General features: G+C 58.8%; 2 protein-coding genes across 8 annotated transcripts; both read right to left on the bottom strand.

Moving 5' to 3' along the window:
- Nucleotides 1-520: 520 nt before the first annotated feature.
- Nucleotides 521-11,569, bottom strand: Osbpl7 (oxysterol binding protein like 7). Of its 5 annotated transcripts, none has more exons than XM_023563874.2 (23): nucleotides 11,373-11,569; nucleotides 10,136-10,274; nucleotides 9,921-10,046; nucleotides 9,724-9,777; nucleotides 9,088-9,201; nucleotides 8,241-8,336; nucleotides 8,035-8,152; nucleotides 7,718-7,821; nucleotides 7,432-7,524; nucleotides 7,224-7,356; nucleotides 7,057-7,151; nucleotides 6,886-6,981; nucleotides 6,213-6,350; nucleotides 5,698-5,809; nucleotides 4,744-4,976; nucleotides 4,505-4,642; nucleotides 3,056-3,119; nucleotides 2,869-2,947; nucleotides 2,180-2,324; nucleotides 1,929-2,073; nucleotides 1,722-1,848; nucleotides 1,498-1,620; nucleotides 521-1,411 (listed from the first exon to the last, which is right to left on the bottom strand). In XM_023563874.2, exons 2-23 carry the CDS (start codon nucleotides 10,193-10,195, stop codon nucleotides 1,303-1,305), a joined length of 2,502 nt encoding a protein of 833 aa, XP_023419642.1. In that variant the 5' UTR covers nucleotides 10,196-10,274; nucleotides 11,373-11,569; the 3' UTR covers nucleotides 521-1,302. The 5 variants fall into 5 exon arrangements, 4 of the variants coding, with proteins under 4 accessions (XP_023419642.1, XP_063107489.1, XP_063107490.1 ...); XR_010048307.1 differs by having other exon boundaries at nucleotides 1,347-1,411; nucleotides 1,722-1,804; XM_063251419.1 differs by having other exon boundaries at nucleotides 521-1,620.
- Nucleotides 11,570-13,514: 1,945 nt separating this feature from the next.
- Nucleotides 13,515-18,954, bottom strand: Mrpl10 (mitochondrial ribosomal protein L10). 3 transcript variants are annotated; one of them, XM_013149581.3, is made up of 5 exons: nucleotides 18,859-18,954; nucleotides 16,362-16,531; nucleotides 15,456-15,620; nucleotides 15,097-15,241; nucleotides 13,515-14,327 (listed from the first exon to the last, which is right to left on the bottom strand). In XM_013149581.3, the coding sequence occupies exons 1-5, from the start codon at nucleotides 18,908-18,910 to the stop codon at nucleotides 14,071-14,073; spliced, it is 789 nt and encodes a 262-aa protein (XP_013005035.1). In that variant the 5' UTR covers nucleotides 18,911-18,954; the 3' UTR covers nucleotides 13,515-14,070. The 3 variants fall into 3 exon arrangements, with proteins under 3 accessions (XP_013005035.1, XP_013005036.1, XP_063107492.1); XM_013149582.3 differs by lacking the exon at nucleotides 18,859-18,954 and adding an exon at nucleotides 18,804-18,824; XM_063251422.1 differs by lacking the exon at nucleotides 18,859-18,954 and adding an exon at nucleotides 16,873-16,895.
- Between the last annotated feature and the right edge of the window lie 29 nt (nucleotides 18,955-18,983).

Below are 18,983 nucleotides of genomic sequence, written 5' to 3'. Positions count from 1 at the left end.
ATAACAAAGTCAGGTCACCGGTTGGTGACCTAAAACCACAGAAATGTGCCTCACAGCTGAGCCACGGTGTCCGCAGCTCCAGCACCCTTGGCATTCGTTCCACGCCTCACTCCAGTCTCTGCCACCTGTCCACGAATGCCACTTCTGTGTTTTCTGTGTTTCTGTCTTTTGGGACAGTATTCAGGCTGGCTTCAAAGCTGCAGAGATCCTCCTGCCTCAGCCTCGAGAGTGCTGGAATACTAGCTGTGTGGTGCCACGCCCGGCTCTCCCATGGTCCTCTTCTCTTTGCATGTGTCTGTGCGCCCAATTTCCCTCCTCTTGTAAACACATCCAGCATTGCATGAGGGGCCACCCTAATGCCACAGGACCTCGGTCTGACTTCATTATATCCGCAAAGGCCATTTCCAAATAAGCCCACCTTTCCAGGGGCTGGGGACCCATCTGTTGGGGACACAATTCAAGCCGCAGTGGTGGCTCTGGTCCTTGCATGGAGCCTCAGTGCATGTTTTTCAACAAAGAGTCACAGGTCAAACTTTTTATTGGAGCTTAGAATGTCACAGCAATTCACCTTAGAGAGGCAAACTGAGAAAATGAGCAAACATAGCGGACAGCCTGGAGCCGTGGCATCCGGGGTGTAGCTGACTCCCCTGCGAGCAAGCAGGACGCAGCACACACGCACCTACGTACGTACGCGTGTACACACGCACGCACCTAGGCACGCATGCGCACTGGCTCCCTTGCCATGGGTCTGTGCCTGGCCCTCGGCTGTACCCTCTTGGAAGAGGGCGCCTCCAGAAGGGAGCCCCTCGTGTACTGGGGAGGAAAGAGCTGGAAGCTGCAGGAGGAGGACATGGGTGGCCTAGGACCAGGAAGCTGGAGAAAGGCCTGCTGGCCAGGGCCCGGGAGGAGAGGCTGGGCGGGCTGCAGAAGAAAAGTTGCTTCCTTTCCCTGCCTGCAGCTTGGCTACCGCTCTGGGCACAGAGGCCGGGGAGCATCAGGGGGTCCCCTGTGTCCTAGGAAGGCACTGAATGGGGAGCAGATCCTGGGAGCCTGGAGTCCCCCAGCACCCGGGAGGCCAGGAAGGGGGAGACAACAGGAAGAGGCTTACATGCCGACTGTAGGCTGTCGGGGTGACAAGACTGGGAAGTGCGGTTCCGCTTGTCACCCCCATCATGGTCACGGCCTTGCTGAGCCCTCTGACCGGCAGAGGGGACAGGCTGCCCCAGGGCAGCGAGGGGAGCCTGGCCTCACCCCAGTGTCCGGGCCCAGGCCGAGGGCAGCAGGGTGAGGCCCGGGCCGGGGCTACCAGAGCACAGCCCCGTCCAGGTTCCCGTAGCCCGGCTCTGCCCGCAGCCGCCAGTACGTGTTGTTGGTCACCCACCACTCCTTGCCGCTGCTGTCCGTCTGCCGCCTGCGGGAAGGGGGCGATGGGCAGAGGGGCCTGGCCTGGTCTGACTGCCACCCCTACCCCCAGGACGGCAGGGATGGGGCAGGCACCTGAAGAAGCGAGCCTGGTGCACGATGTTGTTCTCCTCCATCACCCGCCGCCTGTCCCGCTGCAGCTGCTCGATCCTCCGCTTCTGCGCCTCCGCTGCCTGGATGTTACCCTCCTCCAGGTACCTGGCGGTCAGGCAACCCAAGCTGCAGTCAGGGGTGCGGCCCTGCGCAGACCCCCCACAGCCAGAGTCCCGCCCCCCACAGCCTGCTCCTCGGGCACGGACCTCTGGTCTGGCCGCAGCCGCGTATCAGTAGACGGCAGCGTCCGCTTCAGCTCGGCAGTCAGCTCGTTCAGCTCCAAGGCGAACTGGGTGAAGCCGAAGTTGCGCTCATGGTCTGGGGGCATTGAGTCTGGGGGAGGCGAGGCGCTGGGGCCGGTGGGCTGCCACGGCTGCCGCACCCTGCCCAGGCCGCCCAGCCGCCCAGCTTACTGGGTTTCCAGATGCACTGGCCACTTGGCGGGAGGCCCCGGTACAGGCCTTGGTGCCACTTCCCGAACAGGCGGTGGAGCACGCGGCCACTGCGGCTCAGCACGGCGCCCTGCACCTCGTGCACATTGGAGCTCCAGTACTTGGCCTAGGACAGGCAAGCTGGCCTCAGCGAGGGTCCCTGGTGGTCCCCCACCAAGCTGGCCCCAGAGGCAAACGCCGCTGGGGTGGGATGCAGGGCAGGCAGTGCCCACCTTGCAGAAGGTAATCTTGCAGTGGCAGGAGCTGTCCCGCGTGTTTCGGATCAGCACCTCCCCGTAGTGCTCGATCCAGCGCTGGCCACTCAGGATGTTGTGAATGCAGGATGTCACCTTGTTCCACTCGAAGTGGTCCCCAAACCTGAGAGAGACAGAGTGCAGGAAGTGGGGGAGGAGCATGTGGTGGGCTGATATATGGCTTGGAGGCTGGAGGGGGGGTGGGAGTCCCAGTGGTGGCTCCACTTTGAGGGGTGGTCACATTTTCTTTTTGGAGACAGGGTCTCAGTATATTCCATGCTAGCCACAAACTTGTGGTGATACTCCTGCCTCGGCCTCCCCAGGGCCAGGATCCCAGGTGTGCACCACCACCCCCAGCTCTCTATTTTTCAGAGGTGATTCATGAGACATTAGTCCTGACATCCTTTCAGTCGTGTGTGTGTCTGTGTGTGTGTGTGTGTGTGTGTGTGTTAGCTTGAAATCTCAACATTTCTTACTGTGAGTCACAGTCAAAAAGTCAAAAAAAGGACTGAGTCAGATGACCGGGAGGAGCCTTGCCTGCTGTACCGTTCTAAGCTTCTCGCCTCTCTTTATTGCAGCTGCTACAAATACAGGTGTAAAATGTGCAAATGCTTCCACCTTGTCCTTAAGGGCCACCCATCCTGCAGGAGGTGACAGCCCTCACCCACCTGGGCAGGCTGACATTGACGGTGCCCACTGGCACGATCTCCAGAGATTTGCCCCAGAACTTGTTCTTCCACTTCATGTCTGGAGGTGGGGAGTGGAGGTCACAGCAGAGATGAGACCGGAGCTTCCAGCCACGCCCGGTGCCCTTTGCCCCCCAGCCAAGCCCCACCTGCCCCACCTGCCCCGCACCTTGCCAGAAGACAAAATTCTCAGACTCCGCATGGCACGCCGAGATGGGGGGGTGATGGGAGACCTTGGCAAACAGAGGAGCTTTCTCGAGGCTGCCCTAAAGGCCCCCCAACGCCCCTCACTGGTGAAACAGACCAGCTAGTTCCGGATCTCTCCTCCCTTCACCTTTGGCCACCACCAGTCCTCCTTCCCCCTCCATTAGGTCCCCATTTCCTTTCTCACTCCACTCAGGAGCTCCCCCATCAGCCCTGCCCAGGCTGCCTCCTAGAAGGCCTCCTCAGACCCCCACAACTGTGCCCCAAGGGACCCTGGCTCTGCCTTTCCTGAGGATCCCTGTACCCACCTCTCCCCACAGCCTGGAAACCCCTGGCTTGTCCTCCCTCCCCCAGTGCCCCTGCAAGACCCTGGGACTGGAACCTCCACGTCCCCAGCCTTCCCTCCAGGCCTCTCTCCCAGTTCCCTGTCACCCACAGCTCGGGGCAAGGCCTGGGTCTCCAGAACTGGGCTACTTTCCTCTGCTCTTGGGATCCAACCCCTCCACTCTACAGTCTCTGTGATCCAACCTTTGCCCCTTCTTACCCGGAGACCCACCTTGCCCAGGGAGCCAGTGATGCCCCCGGGCCCCACAGACTAGGCTCTCCTGCCCAACACCTCTCTAGGGGTCCCTGACTTTTCCCTGATGGGCTGTCCTGCCCCACAGCTCAGGCTCCTTGCCTCAGTTTCCTCCCTCATACACTGTGGTGCCGACTGGCCTCTCCACTGACCACAGGATCCTCGGGTCAGAAAGGTGAGGCCATCCGGACCCCTCCCCTACCCACCACACTCCATTCCTTGGTAAGAACCATGAAGGCCACCAGGTCCACCAAGGGCATCATGTAAACAGCTCTACTACCTAAGGGTGGACCACTGTCAGCAGACGACCTCAGCAGTCTCCAAACCACCCCCGACTGCCACAGTCCCCCACCACCAAGAGTTCTTTACAAAGTACAGTTCAGAACCTGCCACTCTGCCACTTCATCTCCTCCAGGCCTCCTGCTGGCTTCAGGGTTTTGGGCGTTTTTTAGTTTCCTGAGACAGAATCTCACTAGGTAGCCCAGCCTGGCCTGGAACTGGAGATATTCTCCTGCCTCAGCCTCCCAAGTGCTGGGATTACACCTGCCTTCACGATTTAAAAACCAACTGCCAGACCCTCCTTCCCCTGCCCTGGGCTCTGCAGGGTCTGGCCTGCCAGGCCCTCCAGCCCCAGGGTGCTCCAGGCTGCCGGACTGGTGGAATCTCCCAGCCCTGGGCTCCAGGCCCCTCCAGCTAACCCATCCTTCCTGAGCCAACTCGAGTGCGCCCTCTAGAGCAGCTTCCGGGTGCCGCCTCCAGGACGAGCTTGAGCCTTATCCGAGGGGGGTGCGGGGCTGGCAGGAACCCTCTAGCTCCCCAGGCCCGCCCTGGCCTCACCTGCTCGCTGATGAAACGGAAGCCACGGTCGGGCCGCTCGCACTCGTAGGTCTCCCCGAGGACCGGATTGAAGGGCTTGCAACCGGCGCGATGGTAGGTGGAGCAGTAGGCCGATACCGCGAAGGCCGCGATGTACACCTGCGGGGGTGGGGTGGGCAGGGCACCAACCAGCTGGAGAGGGGTCGCCGTCCCCGTCAGCGGCAATGCCCCCAGCCCTGCCCGGGGCGGCGCCCGCCTACCATGCGCTCGCAGGGGTCGGCCAGGCGGCTGGCCTGGTCCAGCAGGCTGCTGTACTCCAGCTCCTCGCACAGCCGCTGCAGCGTGTTGAGCGGCTCGTTGAGCTGCACTGGCATGGACACCTTGGACAGGTCCTTGCCGATGTTGTTGCGCAGGATGTTCCACAGGCTCACGTCGGCCCCGGGGCCGCTGGCGGCGGGTAGGCAGCGGCGGCGCGGGGGGCCCGGGGCTCGCCCTGCAACACAGCCCCCTGTGACTGTCCAGGTCACTCCCTCCGGTGCAGACAGCCTGCCGCCCTGGCCCCGTCTCCGCCCTGGGGAGGGCAAGGTGACTGCCGGTGTAAGTGACAACGACGAGCCCCCACTTCGGGGGACTTCGGTGCCCCCCACAGCTAAGAACTATCGGGAAAGGAAGTGCCATGCCCGCCGATGCCACCCTCACTCTGGCCCTTATAAACGGAAGCAGATGCCAGGAGGCTGAGGGTGCGGCCTCTTTTAGAAAGGGAGAAATAAACCGATGGGCCTGAAGGCACTCTGTTAAAAGTCACAAACTTGGACCTGTTTTTCTTTTTGGGTTTCTGAGAGAGTCTTGCTAGAGCTCAGCCTAGCCTTGAACTTGCTGTGTGGCCCAGGCTTGAATGTGTGGCAATCCTCCTGCCTCAGCCTCCCCAGTACTGGAATTTAGGCATGTACCACCCTACACACTGGGGCCTTTTGCCTATCCAGTGCTGTGTGTCTGTCTGCTTGACAGAAGTCAGACTCTATGCTAGGCTCCCAGCCTGCTGGACCAGAGACCCAGTGCCAAGCCCAAGCATGGCCCACATCCTAGACCTGCACCTGCAAGCTGCCCAACTCAGCCTTCCTCAGCTGCAGGCCCATGCATTAGCTCACTGGTCACAAGGGACCCCCACTTTCCCAAGGCTCCAGGCCTGGTGCCCACCCACTGCCACCTGGCACCTTCCTGACAGCGATCAGCTGCCCTGAGCTGTAGCCTCTCCTCCGAAAGGCTGGCGGTGACTTCACTGGGGCAGGACTCCTCCTCCTCCTCCTCTTCCTCCTCCTCTGAGCCCTGGGCCGGGACAGATGATAGATGGGCAAACCCAGCCTCCCCCAAGCGGCTGGTGGTGCCTGGGGCCTGCACAGCCCTGCCCAGCCAGGCCTTTGGTGGAAAGGGGCAGAGGAGGCACTGCCTGTGGGGCCTGGCAGCATGGGGCGTCCCCATCACTTGGGGTGAGGCTCAGCAGGACCCTGGGATAAACTGGCCTGCTGAGCTCAGGGTTTGGGGAAACAAGGTTGGGAGCACAGAAGCTGAAATGGGGTCACAGGAAGGCAATGGGGGCTGAAAGTACAGCCGAGGCCCCCACAGGGATTTCCAAGCCAGGCCACCCAGGCCCCAGCAATGCTCCCAGAGACATGGAGGGAGGAGGGAGGGAGGGCGCTCCACCACTCTGCCACAGTGCCCCTGCCCTCACCTCATTCTCAGAAGAGCTGGCGGAGAGGAGGACCTCGCAGGCATCAAAGAACTCCGTGTGGGAATCAGCCAGGGACAGGACACTGCTCTGCGACAGCTGTGGGGTCAGCTCCTGCCCCTTCATGTACAGAGCTTCCTGCTGTGGGGGCCACAAGGGCATCAGGCCCACGGGCCCCCCCTGGGGAGCAGGCCTCCGAGTCCCGCTCCAAGCCCCTGTCCTCTAACTCATTCCATCTTGCTCTGCAGCCCAGCCTGGCCTTGAACTCCAGGCAGTCCTTAGCCTCTTACTGGTGGATGCTGTCACACCAGGCAAGCCCATTCCAGCCTGACACACACCCTGGGGCAGTACATCTACTGCCCGACTCTGCAAATCAGGACACTGAAGTGAGGCCCTGTCACATAGCTGGCAGGCAGTAGCCCAGGGCCCAGCCTCAAGGGCAGTCCAGCCAAGCCTCCATGTGATTCTGTGGTCCTAGTTTTGCTCTCTGGCGGGTCAGAATGCATCACGGGTGCTGAGTGAATAGCAGTGCACCCTAGAGGGGCCCCCAGCTGTTCCAGGAGCGGCTGCACCCAGGTCGTGGGAGCCCAGACTTCCGGGGTCAGTTTCCAGTCTATCAACTGCAGTGCCCACCCCTGGGGAAAGAGGGCACAGAGAAGCCATGCTGGTGCCTCACCTCCTCGGGGTTGAGGGAGCTGAAGGAGTCCGCCGTGGTGTCGGAGGACATGGACAGCGAGTGGAGACGTGGCTGCCCGGCGGGGGTCGCTGCAACCTGCAGGAGCAGTGGGTGAGGAGCTGGGGTCCTCCGTCTGCGCCCAGCCCTGCCTGGTTCTGTCCCCAAACTCACCCCGAATCTGGCTGGTTGGGAGCCCCGGTGCAGATCCCACAGTCGGTCCCTCTCCACGGTGAGGGCGGCCAGGACACTGCTGAGTGAGCTGTGCACTGTGGGCAGGGGACGTGTCACTCTCCCACCTCCTACCCTGCGTCCCCTCGACTCCCCCAACTCACACTCACCCTTCTGTGCCAGGGCCCAGAAACTGCGCTGCACGTGGGCGTAATCTGGGGGTGGCAGCCCCCGGGAGCCCGAAGGGTCCCGGGAATCCAGGTAGCGAGATAGGTTGGGGACAGAGCCGTGGAGACGACCAACCTGGGAGGAAAGGGCGGGTGAGGGGACAGTGTATTCTCCATCCCGCCCTGCAGCCTAGGCCCCGAGGCCGCTCACCCGCCCCATGGTGTCATCCTTGGCAAAGCTCTGCGTGCACCATATGCGAGTGGTCCGCTTGCCCTTCTTGGGTCTCTCGGTGGTCCCCGAGGCCTGGAGAGTCAAGGGGTGCGACTTCACTCACAGCATGAGGGGAAGAGACGCCAAGCGCTGTCTGGCAGAGGCATGGGCACGGGAAGGGGCAGAGCCGGTCCCCAGCAGCTGGGCCAATGGTGGTTCCCTGGGAAAATGTGGCAGGGCAGAGGAAGCGCACCCACCCCAGGGAGTGCCCGGGACACACCCTTACCTGGTGCGTGGGGATCACAGGGGCCGAGGGGATGCGGTGCAGGGACTCCAGGCTCTGCAGGAGCCTGTGTAGCTCCTGGAGTTTCCCCTGGCATTCAGAGAGCACTGGGAGAGGAAAGAGGATGCCAGTCCCCACACAGGCTGGGACCATCTGTCTCTACCTCCTCCCTCCACCAAAGACGGCACCAAGCAGGACCCGGGGCACTTGCAGTTCCATGCATGGCTGCCGCATCTCAGCCCTCACCCTGTCTGTGATCGCCCCCCACCTCTGCCGCCTGCACCCAGCCCAAGCCCCGGCCCGCTCTGTCTGCCCCTCACTGTGGGAGCAGCGGTCCAGCCCGTCGCTGTCCCTCAGCCAGGATGACACCTTCTCCTGAGCTCCAACTCCAGGCAGAGCCGAGGTGCTGCCCACTGTTAGGAGTTGGGTGCCAGGAACCTGTGGGCAAGCTGGGGGTCAGGGAGAGTCCCTCAAGTGCCACCCCTGAACAGTCACACCACTGGCCCCACCTCAGGTCCCACCCTACCTTGCGATTTGTGGGTCCAGGCACATCCAGCTGCTGGGCTAGGCGGTGAGCACGGAGCTGGGCCAGCCAGCTTTGGAAGAGGTCCTGGGATTTGATCTGCAGAAGGGATGGGGGTGCGGGCAGCTGAAGGTAAGGGCTGCTGGCCAGGAGCAGGGTCTCTCCCTGTAGCACCTGGGCTGTGAAGAGGGCAGGCAGACGGAGCACAACACCCCAAGACTCCCACCCTATTCACGAGACAACCCACAGGGCAAGTGGCCCTTGGCTTTTTTTTTGAGGCAGGGCTGCACTATGCAGTTCATGCTGGCCTCAAACTCACTTTGTAGACCAGATTGGCCTTGAACTCCCAGTGATTCTCCTGCCTCCGCCTACGTATGAGTGCTGAGATTACAGGCATGCACCACCACGCCCAGAGCCCTTGGCTGTCATACACAATGGCAACTCCCTTCCTCCTTCCTTTCCTCCCCGCTTCTTTTTCTCCCTGCCTTCCTTCTTCCTTTCCTTCTTTTCTTCCTTCTGAGACACTGGAGGTTTAACCCAGGATTTTCCACTAAGCTACATCTCTGGCTGTTATTTTAACTTTTTATTTTGAGACCGAAATTGCTACATTTCCCAGGCTGAGTTGAATTTGCCATTTTCCTGCCTCGGCCTTCCAGAGTGTTGGAATTTACAGGTCCCATCATGCCCACCTACGAAGGCATTTTTATGCCAACTCAGGAAAGACCCTCAGCCTCTATGGGCAGGCCAGTAACCTGGCTCCCCAGATGGCTGCCCCAGGGATCGAACCCTGGACCTCACTCCTTGGGCAAATGTCTGCCCTGAGCCACATTGCCAGCCCCTGCCGCGGCACCTTGAGGTGATAGATGTTGTCTTCGGTGTCGAGGTCGATGCGCTGGGCCTTCCTGTTGACGGACATGACTGACAGCCGGACGTTGATGGAGCCATGGGGCTTCCCCTTGGTGATCTGACGAGGGATTGGTGGGAAACAGGACCGAGCTTAGGTCCCCAGGACCACAGAGCCACCACTGCCTACTCAAGGCGCAAGGGCCGGGTAACAATTCGCCCCGAGGACCAAGTGACACCATCAGAGGGGACTCGTCAGTCACCTGCTACCACAGGAGGCAGATGACACCAGAGACTGTAAACACTTCCACCTCAGTGAGTGTTGTGTGGTGTTCAACAGTGAGTGAGGGTTAGGGTTAGGGTTAGAGATAAAAATCTGTTCCATGTTCTGCACAGAAGCAACTTTAAAAAAATAAGTGTGGGCAGGGGAAATAGCTCAGTGGCCTGCCTGGCAAGCACAAGGTCGTGAGTTCAACCCCCAGGACTGAGGAAATACAATGTTTGTGTTTTGGATCTGCAGTTGGTGGGATCTACAGAAGTGGGGCCCGAAGGAGGGGCCCAAGTGCTGACTGTAGGTGCCCGTGCTGACCCTGCCCTGGCTCCGGGCAGGCCCCTCCGCACCCCAGCCCTGGCCCCGACTCACATCTTGCCGGGTCGTTGCATAGTGCAGGATCCCATCCTCGAGCACGAAGTACCTCTGTGACAGTGGCAGGGAGGGACAGGATGGCAAGGCCATGAGGACAGGGGCCAGAGAGAGTGGACACTTAGACCCTTCTCCCAGCACAGAGGCGCACCACCCAGCAGCCTCCTGCTGCGGCCCCACCCTGGATACCACCCTACCTTGTGCCAGCCCTTCAGGGGCCACTTCCTCTTCTTGAGCAGGTGACCCTCCTGCCGCTGGGCCTTGACACCCTCCGCTGCCAGCCTGCCTGGGGGCTCCTCTACCACCTCCCACAGCTCAGAGCCCTGCAGTCCAGAGGAAGGGAAGCAGTGGTGGCTGCTCCCCATCCATCCCTGAGGCCCAGGCCCACCCATTTCTGCCGCTTCCCCCAGACCTGCTGGCCATTGCTGGGCTTCGAGGACTGAGTGCTCTCAGCCAGGGATGGGATGTCCATGGAAGAGGGAGAGGCCACTCCCTGCAGAGGATGTGGGGCGTGGCGGATGGGTCAGATGTCACCTGGTCCTGATGGGGTCCTTGGAAAGGTGAAAGCCCTCCTGCTAGAGACCGTGCCATGTGCTGCCCCTGATCCACCCTGTGCCACCCTGGGTGGGTCCCTTTGCCCACACCCTGGCACTATAGCCCGCTCACTGAGGTGACACAGGGCACCCAGGCAGGCTGGGGCCAAGGGGACACTAGAGAATGCCCAGCCCACCTTAGGCACACTGCAGGGCTCGAGAGGCCTGGGGGGTCACTAGGAGCCAGGGATGGGGACTGTCAAGAGCTCCTCCATCCGTGTTCCCCTCCCTGCAGGGCTTCCCCCCCCCCCGCCATGGCTCAGCTACCTCACCCTGCACCCCGCAGGCCCCTCGGTTGGTCCCCATATCCTCACGGCCCCATTTCTCACATGGGGACACTGAGGCCCAAGACAGCCTGCCACACATGCCCCGAGGTCCCCCCAACTTGTCCTTTCAGTCTCCCAAAGCCTCATGACTCCCCTTTTCCCATCCCAGTCCTCTTGGCTCCTGAGAAGTGATGCCCACCCAAAGAGAGCAGGCCATGGGGCCGACAGGGACACCATGGACAAGGGAGAGATGGCCAGGGAAGTGCTGAGGTCCATAGGCAGTATGCCCACAGCGCCCTCGGCATGGGCCCTGGCTGTCCTGACTCTGCCAGGACATCAGTAATGTGCAGGGCTGCATGTGGGCAGTGGAGGGCACTGGAGGAGTGCGGCTGGCCCGGGGCTGGGGGAGCAGCTCAGGTCTTCCTGTGGAATGGGGGCACCTAGGAGCCAGGCTAGGAGATGACAGGGATGTGGCAGGGAAGGGTGGCCAGGAGGTTGCAGTGGAGGAGCTGGGCTGCAAGAGGCTGCCCCAGGGGAAACTCCTGCTGTCCGCCATGCAAAGTTCCCAAACTGTCCCAGTGTTCGGGCTTCCCGGTGCCCTTGTTCCCCCAACCCCTGGCCCTCAGTGCTGGCTACCAGACGGGGGCTGCATCAGGAAAGACGGGCCAAGGTGAGCCAGGTGGGAACCCCTATCACCTCCACGCCCTCCCTGGGATCTGGAGGAGTAGCACCCGCTGGGGTTGGGGGAGCCCTCCCCACGATGGCACCCCTGCCCTTGCGGCCCCCTTACCCCAGGGTCCATGCACACTGGTGCTCCGGGCTGGGCGCCCTCTGAGTCACCCTCAGCGAGTCGCCGACTCTGTCCACGCGGAGCCGAGTAGTGGCAGCAGCTGCCGCGGCTGCAGGAACCAGGAAGGAAGGCGACGTTGGAGCTTCCCCTCCCGCCGCCGGATCTCCCCACCTTCCCCTCCCGTCACCTCCTCCGCCCAGCGCAGGGCAGACGCTCAGCTCTGCCCCCCTGCTCCCCGGAGGACTCAGGGCCCAGCCGCTGCTGTGGCTGTGGCTGTGGCTGTGGAACAGGGACACGTCTCCACCAGGCACGGCTCCAGCGGGCTGGGAAGACTGGCCCTGGCCAGGGGTGGGGATTTCTCCCGACCTGGACCTGCACAGGCTTGACCTCAGGGAGCTGGCGGCCAAGGCCATTTCCCAGAGCCCCCACCCCTCTCACTTTATATCTGAAAATAGATTGCAAAATTTGGATGAGCAAAGGTATCAGATTGAAGGGGAAGGGACAAATTCCCCCTGGGACACCACACTGCCAGAAGCAGAGTAAGCAGGGCAGTCAAGGGAACAGGAGGGCCCAGGACCACACCCAGAGGCCACTCACAGCAGGTCTGGATCAGCTACAGCCTATTAAAAAGGGGCACCAACCTGGGAACCCCCACCTGCCTTTCTGCGTACTGTTTTTTTTTTTGTTTTGTTTTTTGTCTTTTTCATTGGTACCGGGGATCGAACTCACGACCGCCTGCTTGCAAGGCAGGTGCTTATGCCGCTGAGCTAAATCCCCAGCCCCCTTTCTGCGTACTGTTAACTGTTCAATTGCTCAAGTCTGCAGGAAAATTGGCTTTTCAGAGATCCGCACCAGGCGTGGTGGAACACATCTGTAATTCCAGGGCCAGAAGGCTGAGGAAGGAGGAGCAGCCCAAGTCTGAGGTCAGCTTGAAACTGAGTTGAAGCCCAGCCTGAAAACCTTGACTTAAAAAGATAAAGAACAAAAAACCACTTTCCAGAAAACAGCTTCATTGTGCCTAAACCTGTCAGGGTGCATGACATCCATTTAAAGGAATTTTAGCGGTTTTTGAGATAGGATCTTACTAGGTAGTCCAGGCTGAGATTGAGCTCAGTTTGTAGCCCAGGCTTGTCTCAGATTGGCAGCAATCCTCCTGCCTCAGCCTCCCCAGTGCTGGAATTATAAGCATGTGCTACCATGCCTGGCCAAGAAATGGGTTTTAGTGGGGGCTTCAGGCACTATCACCACAGGGACAGGATGTGGTGAGGCCCTTCCAGAACCCCACGAATCAAGTAGGGTACCTGTCCACAGCCCCAGCCCCACACAGCACAGCAGGAGGTCAGGGTTGTCCACATAGCTCTGGGACACTGTGGTCCCATCTCAGCACAGCTCTGCCTCCCCAGGGGAGGGCAGTGTGGACACCAACACTGGCCCCGGGAAGCCTTGAAGATCTTTTTTTTCTTTTAGTGGTACCAGGGATCAAACTCATAGTTTGCGCTTGCCAGGAAGGCGCCTATGCCACTGAACTAAATCCCCAACCCTGGTCTTTTTGTTTTTGAGGCAGGGTCTCCCTATGTAGTTCAGGTTGACCTCAAATCTGTGGCAATTCTTCTGCCTCAGCCTCCCATGTGCTGGGATTACTGGTGTGCACCGCCATGCCTGGCCCCAGGGCCTTTTCACTCACATCATGCTGACTGAGCACCCCTGGTCACTGCATAGAGCTGGGCACCATGAGAAGCCAGTCCTGACCCAGGCCACGGTGACAGCCTTGCTCTGAAACAGGCCAAGGATGCTGGGATCCCACCCCTAGTCCAAAAGAGCGGCTGAGGAGCCTCCCTCCGGGCACAGACTTGACGCTGGGAGGCCACTAGCTCAGCGGCTCCACCCACTCCTCTCCTGGAGGCCCCTGCTCTTGGGACTGGGAAGCAGCTGCCTGCAGCCCCCTCACCCTTGACAGCAGAGACACCGAGCTCCCCTGGCTTTTTGTGCAGCACTCATGTGACACAGATGTACCAGTCACAGCTGCCAGAGGCCTTCAAAGGGACCAGAAGTGGTGCAGCGAGGACGGGGAGGAGGAGAGGTTTTCTGGGAAGGGAGGTAGGCAGGCATGAGGACGGGCCGAGAATAATTGCAGACACCAAGTGACACAGCAGAGGCGCTTTGCTTTATCAGAGAGCCCTAGGGCAGCGGGTGCAGCCGGAGGGGACATAGCCGACTTCCACTGGAGACCTCGAGGGTAACCCCATGTCTCTGTCCTGCCTCTGCTACCTGCATGACTTTCGGACGGACCATTTATGTCCTCTGCCTGTTTCTTATGTGTGTCCAGGGACTGACTATACAGTGCTGAACCCAGCCACTCCACACCATCGCTTGGTTGGGATTCCGGGGCTGCTGGGTCCCCCAAGGAGGGTGGGGAGCCGTCAGCAAGGAACAGTGGACCAGGAGGCGGAAGGCCAGGGCAAGAGTCGCAGCCTCCCAGCTGTGTAACTGGGAATGGAAGAGACTGCATCTATCAGGTCCCCAGCTGGGAACGCGGGGACAGAGACAGAGTGACAGCCTCTGCCTGTATTCTGAGTGGCAGGCCCTGTACTCAAGGAGGGGGCCACTGACAGAAGCCAGGTCACCCATGCCATGCCGAGTTCGTTTGTGTCATGGACAGAGGCTGGCACAGTCACAGGTAGGCCAGATGCACGGGCAGCTAGGAGTCCAGGGCAGGCTCTCGAGGGCCCGGCTCCCCACCGGCTGTCTCAGGCGACGACTCTTCCTGTCGCTGTCTGATGTGCTGGTCCAGCAGGGCCGTCAGCTGGCCAGACTGGCGCTGGAGCAGGGCAGGGGTCTGGTGCAGCAGGAGGCTGAAGCTTCCGATTAGCTCCTCCTGCAGCAGCCTCTGGCTCGGCAGCTTGGCGTAATCCAGGAAGCCCTGTCTGCTCAGGATGGTGTCATCTACGCAGCCGCCTGCAGGACACAGGCTCTGCTGTTACCCCTTTCTCTGGAAATGGTGCCCTCAACCCTACCCTCATCCTCGCCAACTGCTCAGAACTTGTTCCACCTGCACCCCCCATCTGCACTGCTGGGGTCCACCCCCTCAGCCTTGCTCTGAAACTCGCCCAGCGTACCCACCTGCCCCGCTCCCCCGGAAGCCCATGCTCCCTAAACTGCCTTTCCTCTCAAACCCAGGACCTCTGTGCTAAGCTGTAGTCCCAGCCCTTCGTTTGGTATGTCTGTTTTGGAACAGGATCTCATGAAGTCACAAAGTCACCTAGGCTGGGCTCAAACTTGGCATTCTTTTGCCTCAATCCCCGAGTACTGGGATGACAGGCATGTGCCACCACACCTGGTGTGCTAAACTTTCCTGAAGACAGAATCATGGAGTGGAGGAATGAAACCAGAAGTTATTTTTGCTGGGTACAGAATTTCAATTTTGCAAGACAAAAAAAGATTTATGCAAACAGATAAGGGTGAGGGTTATACATTGTGAAGGTATCTAAAATGCCCAGTGTGGTGGCACATGCCACTCATCCCAGCACTCTGGAGGCTGAGGCAGGAGGTTCACCATGAATCAAAGCCAGCCTGTACTACCCAAAGAGACCCTGTCTCAAAAAACAAACTGAAGAACAAAAGCTGTTGACTCTGGCCCCTCCCTGGAGAGGAGGCCCTCTACAGAAAGCACCGGGCCCTGGGGCACTTGCCCTCTCCCCACAGCCCTCGGTGGTGGGGCACTCACCCAGCAGCGGTAGGAAGGGCACCGTCCTTAAGATCCGCACCATCTCCTTAACCCTGGGCTCCTCGCTCACCAGCAGCATGTTGTGGCCCACGAACAGGGGCAGCAGGCTTCGGTATTTGGAGTCCTCTAGGAAGGGCTTCAGGACCTGGGGGGGGGCGGGGAGTAAGGCGGGGGAGGGAAGGACCCACACTGGGATCACAGGAGGCTGTGGTACCACGCTGGGGGGCCTCGGCCCCAGGCCACAGCCTGGGCACTGGAGGAGGGAGCTGCCAGCCAACAGCGAACCCACGGGGAGGGCCGAGCTGGGCCCGGCTGGTGACATGGGGCACGTGGCTCCCTGGTGGGCAGAGCGGCCCTACCTGGCTGGGGAAGACCTTCACAAGGATCTTGTGCCTGCGGAGCTGGTGCCGCAGGATGAGCTTGTCCTCAGCGCTGATGGCCACGTTCTGGCACACAGCGATCATGCGGTGGTCACGGAACACCTCCTCGATCTCCCGCCGCAGGAGCCGGACAAGGCCTGACTCCTAAGGAAAGGAGAATATGCAACAGCTTGGGGGCCGGGGGGAATAGTCGGGCCCTAATGCTGGGAGATGCAGGACATCAGCTACTTCGACATTCCCGTTTCCATTAGTCCATCACAGGCTCTGGAACCCGAGCTGCTCCTCCCAGGTCTGACGATAATTTGTGAAAGTGATCTTAATTATGAGCCCGGCCCCACCCATGCTGGATTATTTTACCAATCACAAATCCAAGACAGGGCTGTTGGGTCCTGGGCTCAGCGGTATAGCACACGCGTGGCAAGCATGAGGGCCTTGGTTCAATCCCCAGCACCAATAAATAAATACAGATAAAAAGAAATAAAAGGTGACACTTTGGCTGGACATGGTGGTGCATGCCTGTAATTCCAGCAGTAGGGAGGCTGAGACAGGAGGACTGCGGAAGTCTACAGCCCAAATACACTACATGGTACATTCAAGGCCAACCTGAAGTATATAGCAAAACTCTGGCTCAAAAAAACGCTCCCCCCTTAAAGTAACTTTGGCAACACTAGCTTCAAATTGACACATTTTCACCAAACAAGCTTTCTTTTATTGGAAATTGAACCCAGGACCTGAGTTATGTCCCCAGACCCCACCCCCCACACTGTTCTTTTTAATTTTTTAATCTGAGCCAGGGCCTTGCCCAGGGCAACTTCAGGACCTCACTCTAAGCTCACTCCAGTGCGCCATCCCATCACCCAGCCTGGTGCACCCTGCGTGCCTTACCTCCTTAGGAGGCTTGGGGGGAGGCGGCAGGCATCTGGGGTTCACAGCCGGCCGGGGCGGGATGTACTCAGTCACGGCCATCAGTTTCTGCCGTTCATGGTGCATGACACGCCAGTGTCGGGTCACTGCCTTGGAGCCATGGCGCACGCTCTGGAGGATGGGCAGACGGCCTGGGAAGGAGATGATGATGGAGAAGCAGCCTTTTGCAAACCCTCGTTTATTTTACTTATTTATTTTTTGGTCTTTTTGAGACAGGGTCTCGCTATGTAGCTGAGGCTGGCCTTGAACAGTGGCTATTTTCCTGCCTCAGCCTCCTGAGTGCTAAGATTACAGGCCATGCACCAATACACCCGGCTACCTTATGTTTTTTACTAAGTGACTTTAGGTCAGTTGCTTGGTCCCTCAAGGCCCCCATCTCTCCATGGTTTCTTCTTCAGTACGGGAGACTGAACTCAAGGCCTTCACATTAAGCTGCATCCCTAGCCCCCTCCTGAGACAGGGTTTCAATAACCTGCTCAGGCTGAGCTCAATCTTGTGACTTTCCTGCCTCAGCCTCACAGTGCTGGATTACAGGACTGTGCCACCATGCCTGGCGTCCAACTCTTCTTTCTGTGCAAAGATAGGATGCAAAATAAGAACAAAGGAGAAAGTATTCTGAACACACGATGCAAGGCCCAATGGGGAGGGGCAAACCTCTTCTTAAATGGCCGAAGAGTAAATATTTCATGTCCAAAGCCCTGGGCTTCCTCCCCAGTACTGCAATCAAAAACAAAAAACAAAACAAAAAAACCAATCACATAGTGACCAACGCTGCCATGTACAGCAATCACTGGTTTAAGACAGTGGCTCTTGAATTATACTCCAGCACCACCCAGCCAGAAATAGCAGCAACACCAAGGCAGCTGTGAGAAGTATGAATTCTCATGCTTGCGCTACATTTACTGACTCCAAATCCCTGGAGCAGGCCCAATAAACAGTCCTTTAAAAAGTTCTCTTGGTAAACTGGGTATAGTGGTGCACACCTGTAGTCCCAGCACTTGGGAGACTGAAGCAGGAGGATCATCACTGCAAGTTCGAGATCAGCCTGGGCTACAAAGTGAGCTCAAGGCCAGCCTGCACTGCATAGAGAGACCCTGTCTCAAGAAGATTAAAAAATAAAAATAAAAAAGACCTCTCAGTGATACTGATGCCTGCTACATCCTAACCACTGCTCTAAAGCTGCTCCTGTGACATGAAGAATGGGGAAAAAAATGACATCTGCTTAATACCTCTTCCAAGATGTACTCCCCTCTTTCCTTCTTGTGCACAAGCACCAGCAGCAGCCCTCAGAAACAAGAGACACAGAGCCACAGTGACCCCTTCATCCTTGACCCAGGGGCTGAGATGGGAGCCTCTCCCCAACGCTGAGATGGGACCTCAGGAAAAGGGTCAGCTAGAACATCAGACAGCAGATTTGCTGGGGTGAGACGTTTTGCTGCCAGTTGTCACAAAAAGCTAAATATTAAGAACAGCTTTGAAGCCAGGTGTGGTGACTCATGCCCAGTGCTCAAGAGGCTGAAGGAGTTCAAGGCCAGCCTGGACCATATAGCAATACCCTGTCTAAAAAAAAGAGCAGCTTTGAAATCAGATGCAACTGGGTTTTAACCTGCCTTCTGCTATTTACTGTGACCTGGTCCAGTCCCTCAACTGGGCCAAAGTTCACTTCCCTCGTGTGAAGGAGTAATGTCTTCCCTATAGGGCGCTCTAAAGTTTACACGAGGCAATACATATAAAAGATTTATCAGGGCTGGAGATTTAGCTCAGCGGCATAAGCACCTGCCTTGCAAGGAGGCAGTCGTGAGTTGGATCCCCGGTACCGATAAAAAGGAAAAAGACCAAAAAAAGAAAAAAGAAAAAAAAATTTATCATAGTCCCTGGCCCATAGTCGGGGCTGGAATACATTAAACAAAACCACTGCGTGCCTGTCAATAATAGACACCGTGCCACCTGCTGGCTGTGCAGGAGGAATACAGCTCTGCCCTTAAAATCTCAGAGACAAGCGAATAAACAAAACGCAAAAATAACAGATTGCGATGGGACCATGGGGTGACCAATACAAGAAAGACTGAACCTGTTTCACAAAGGGTGGGGAGGAAAGGCCTGAGGGGACGACATTCAGGCTGAGGCTCAGAGCAGTCATACAGCAAAAACTGCGCGCAAGGAGAGGTCTGAGTAAAGAAAACCGGCCTGCGGCAAGAGCTGCGCGGTGCATTAGAGAAACGCAGAGCCGGCGCACTGGAACGTAGGCCATATAAAATGCTGCTGTTGGTAACATCGCTGCTGTGGTTATCAGTCTGGAGTCACCGAAGGTATCAGAAGGCCAGCGATCTAGCTGGTGTTGGAGATCACCCCAGGTCTGGTGTCAGAAATTACGAAAAGGATCGGAAGTAGAGGAGGGGATACCGAGGACCAGGGAGCGCTAGTCAGATGCGCAGCGAGGTCCTGGATTACTCCTTACCCGCTTGGGGCAGGAGAATCCCTCGTAGCACACCAGCCACGGCCGCGGCCATCGCCACCGGAAGAACAAACGGGAGCCGAACGGAGCCGGAAGCAGCTAAGGATTGTGGGGCAGAAAACCGGAAG

This window comes from Cavia porcellus, unplaced genomic scaffold (assembly GCF_034190915.1).
Source record: "Cavia porcellus strain 051 isolate PalLab524CR breed Dunkin Hartley unplaced genomic scaffold, mCavPor4.1 scaffold_6, whole genome shotgun sequence".
NCBI lineage: Eukaryota > Metazoa > Chordata > Mammalia > Rodentia > Caviidae > Cavia > Cavia porcellus.
Note: the sequence above shows the minus strand (reverse complement) of the source record. Positions and strands in the feature narration are given on the sequence as shown.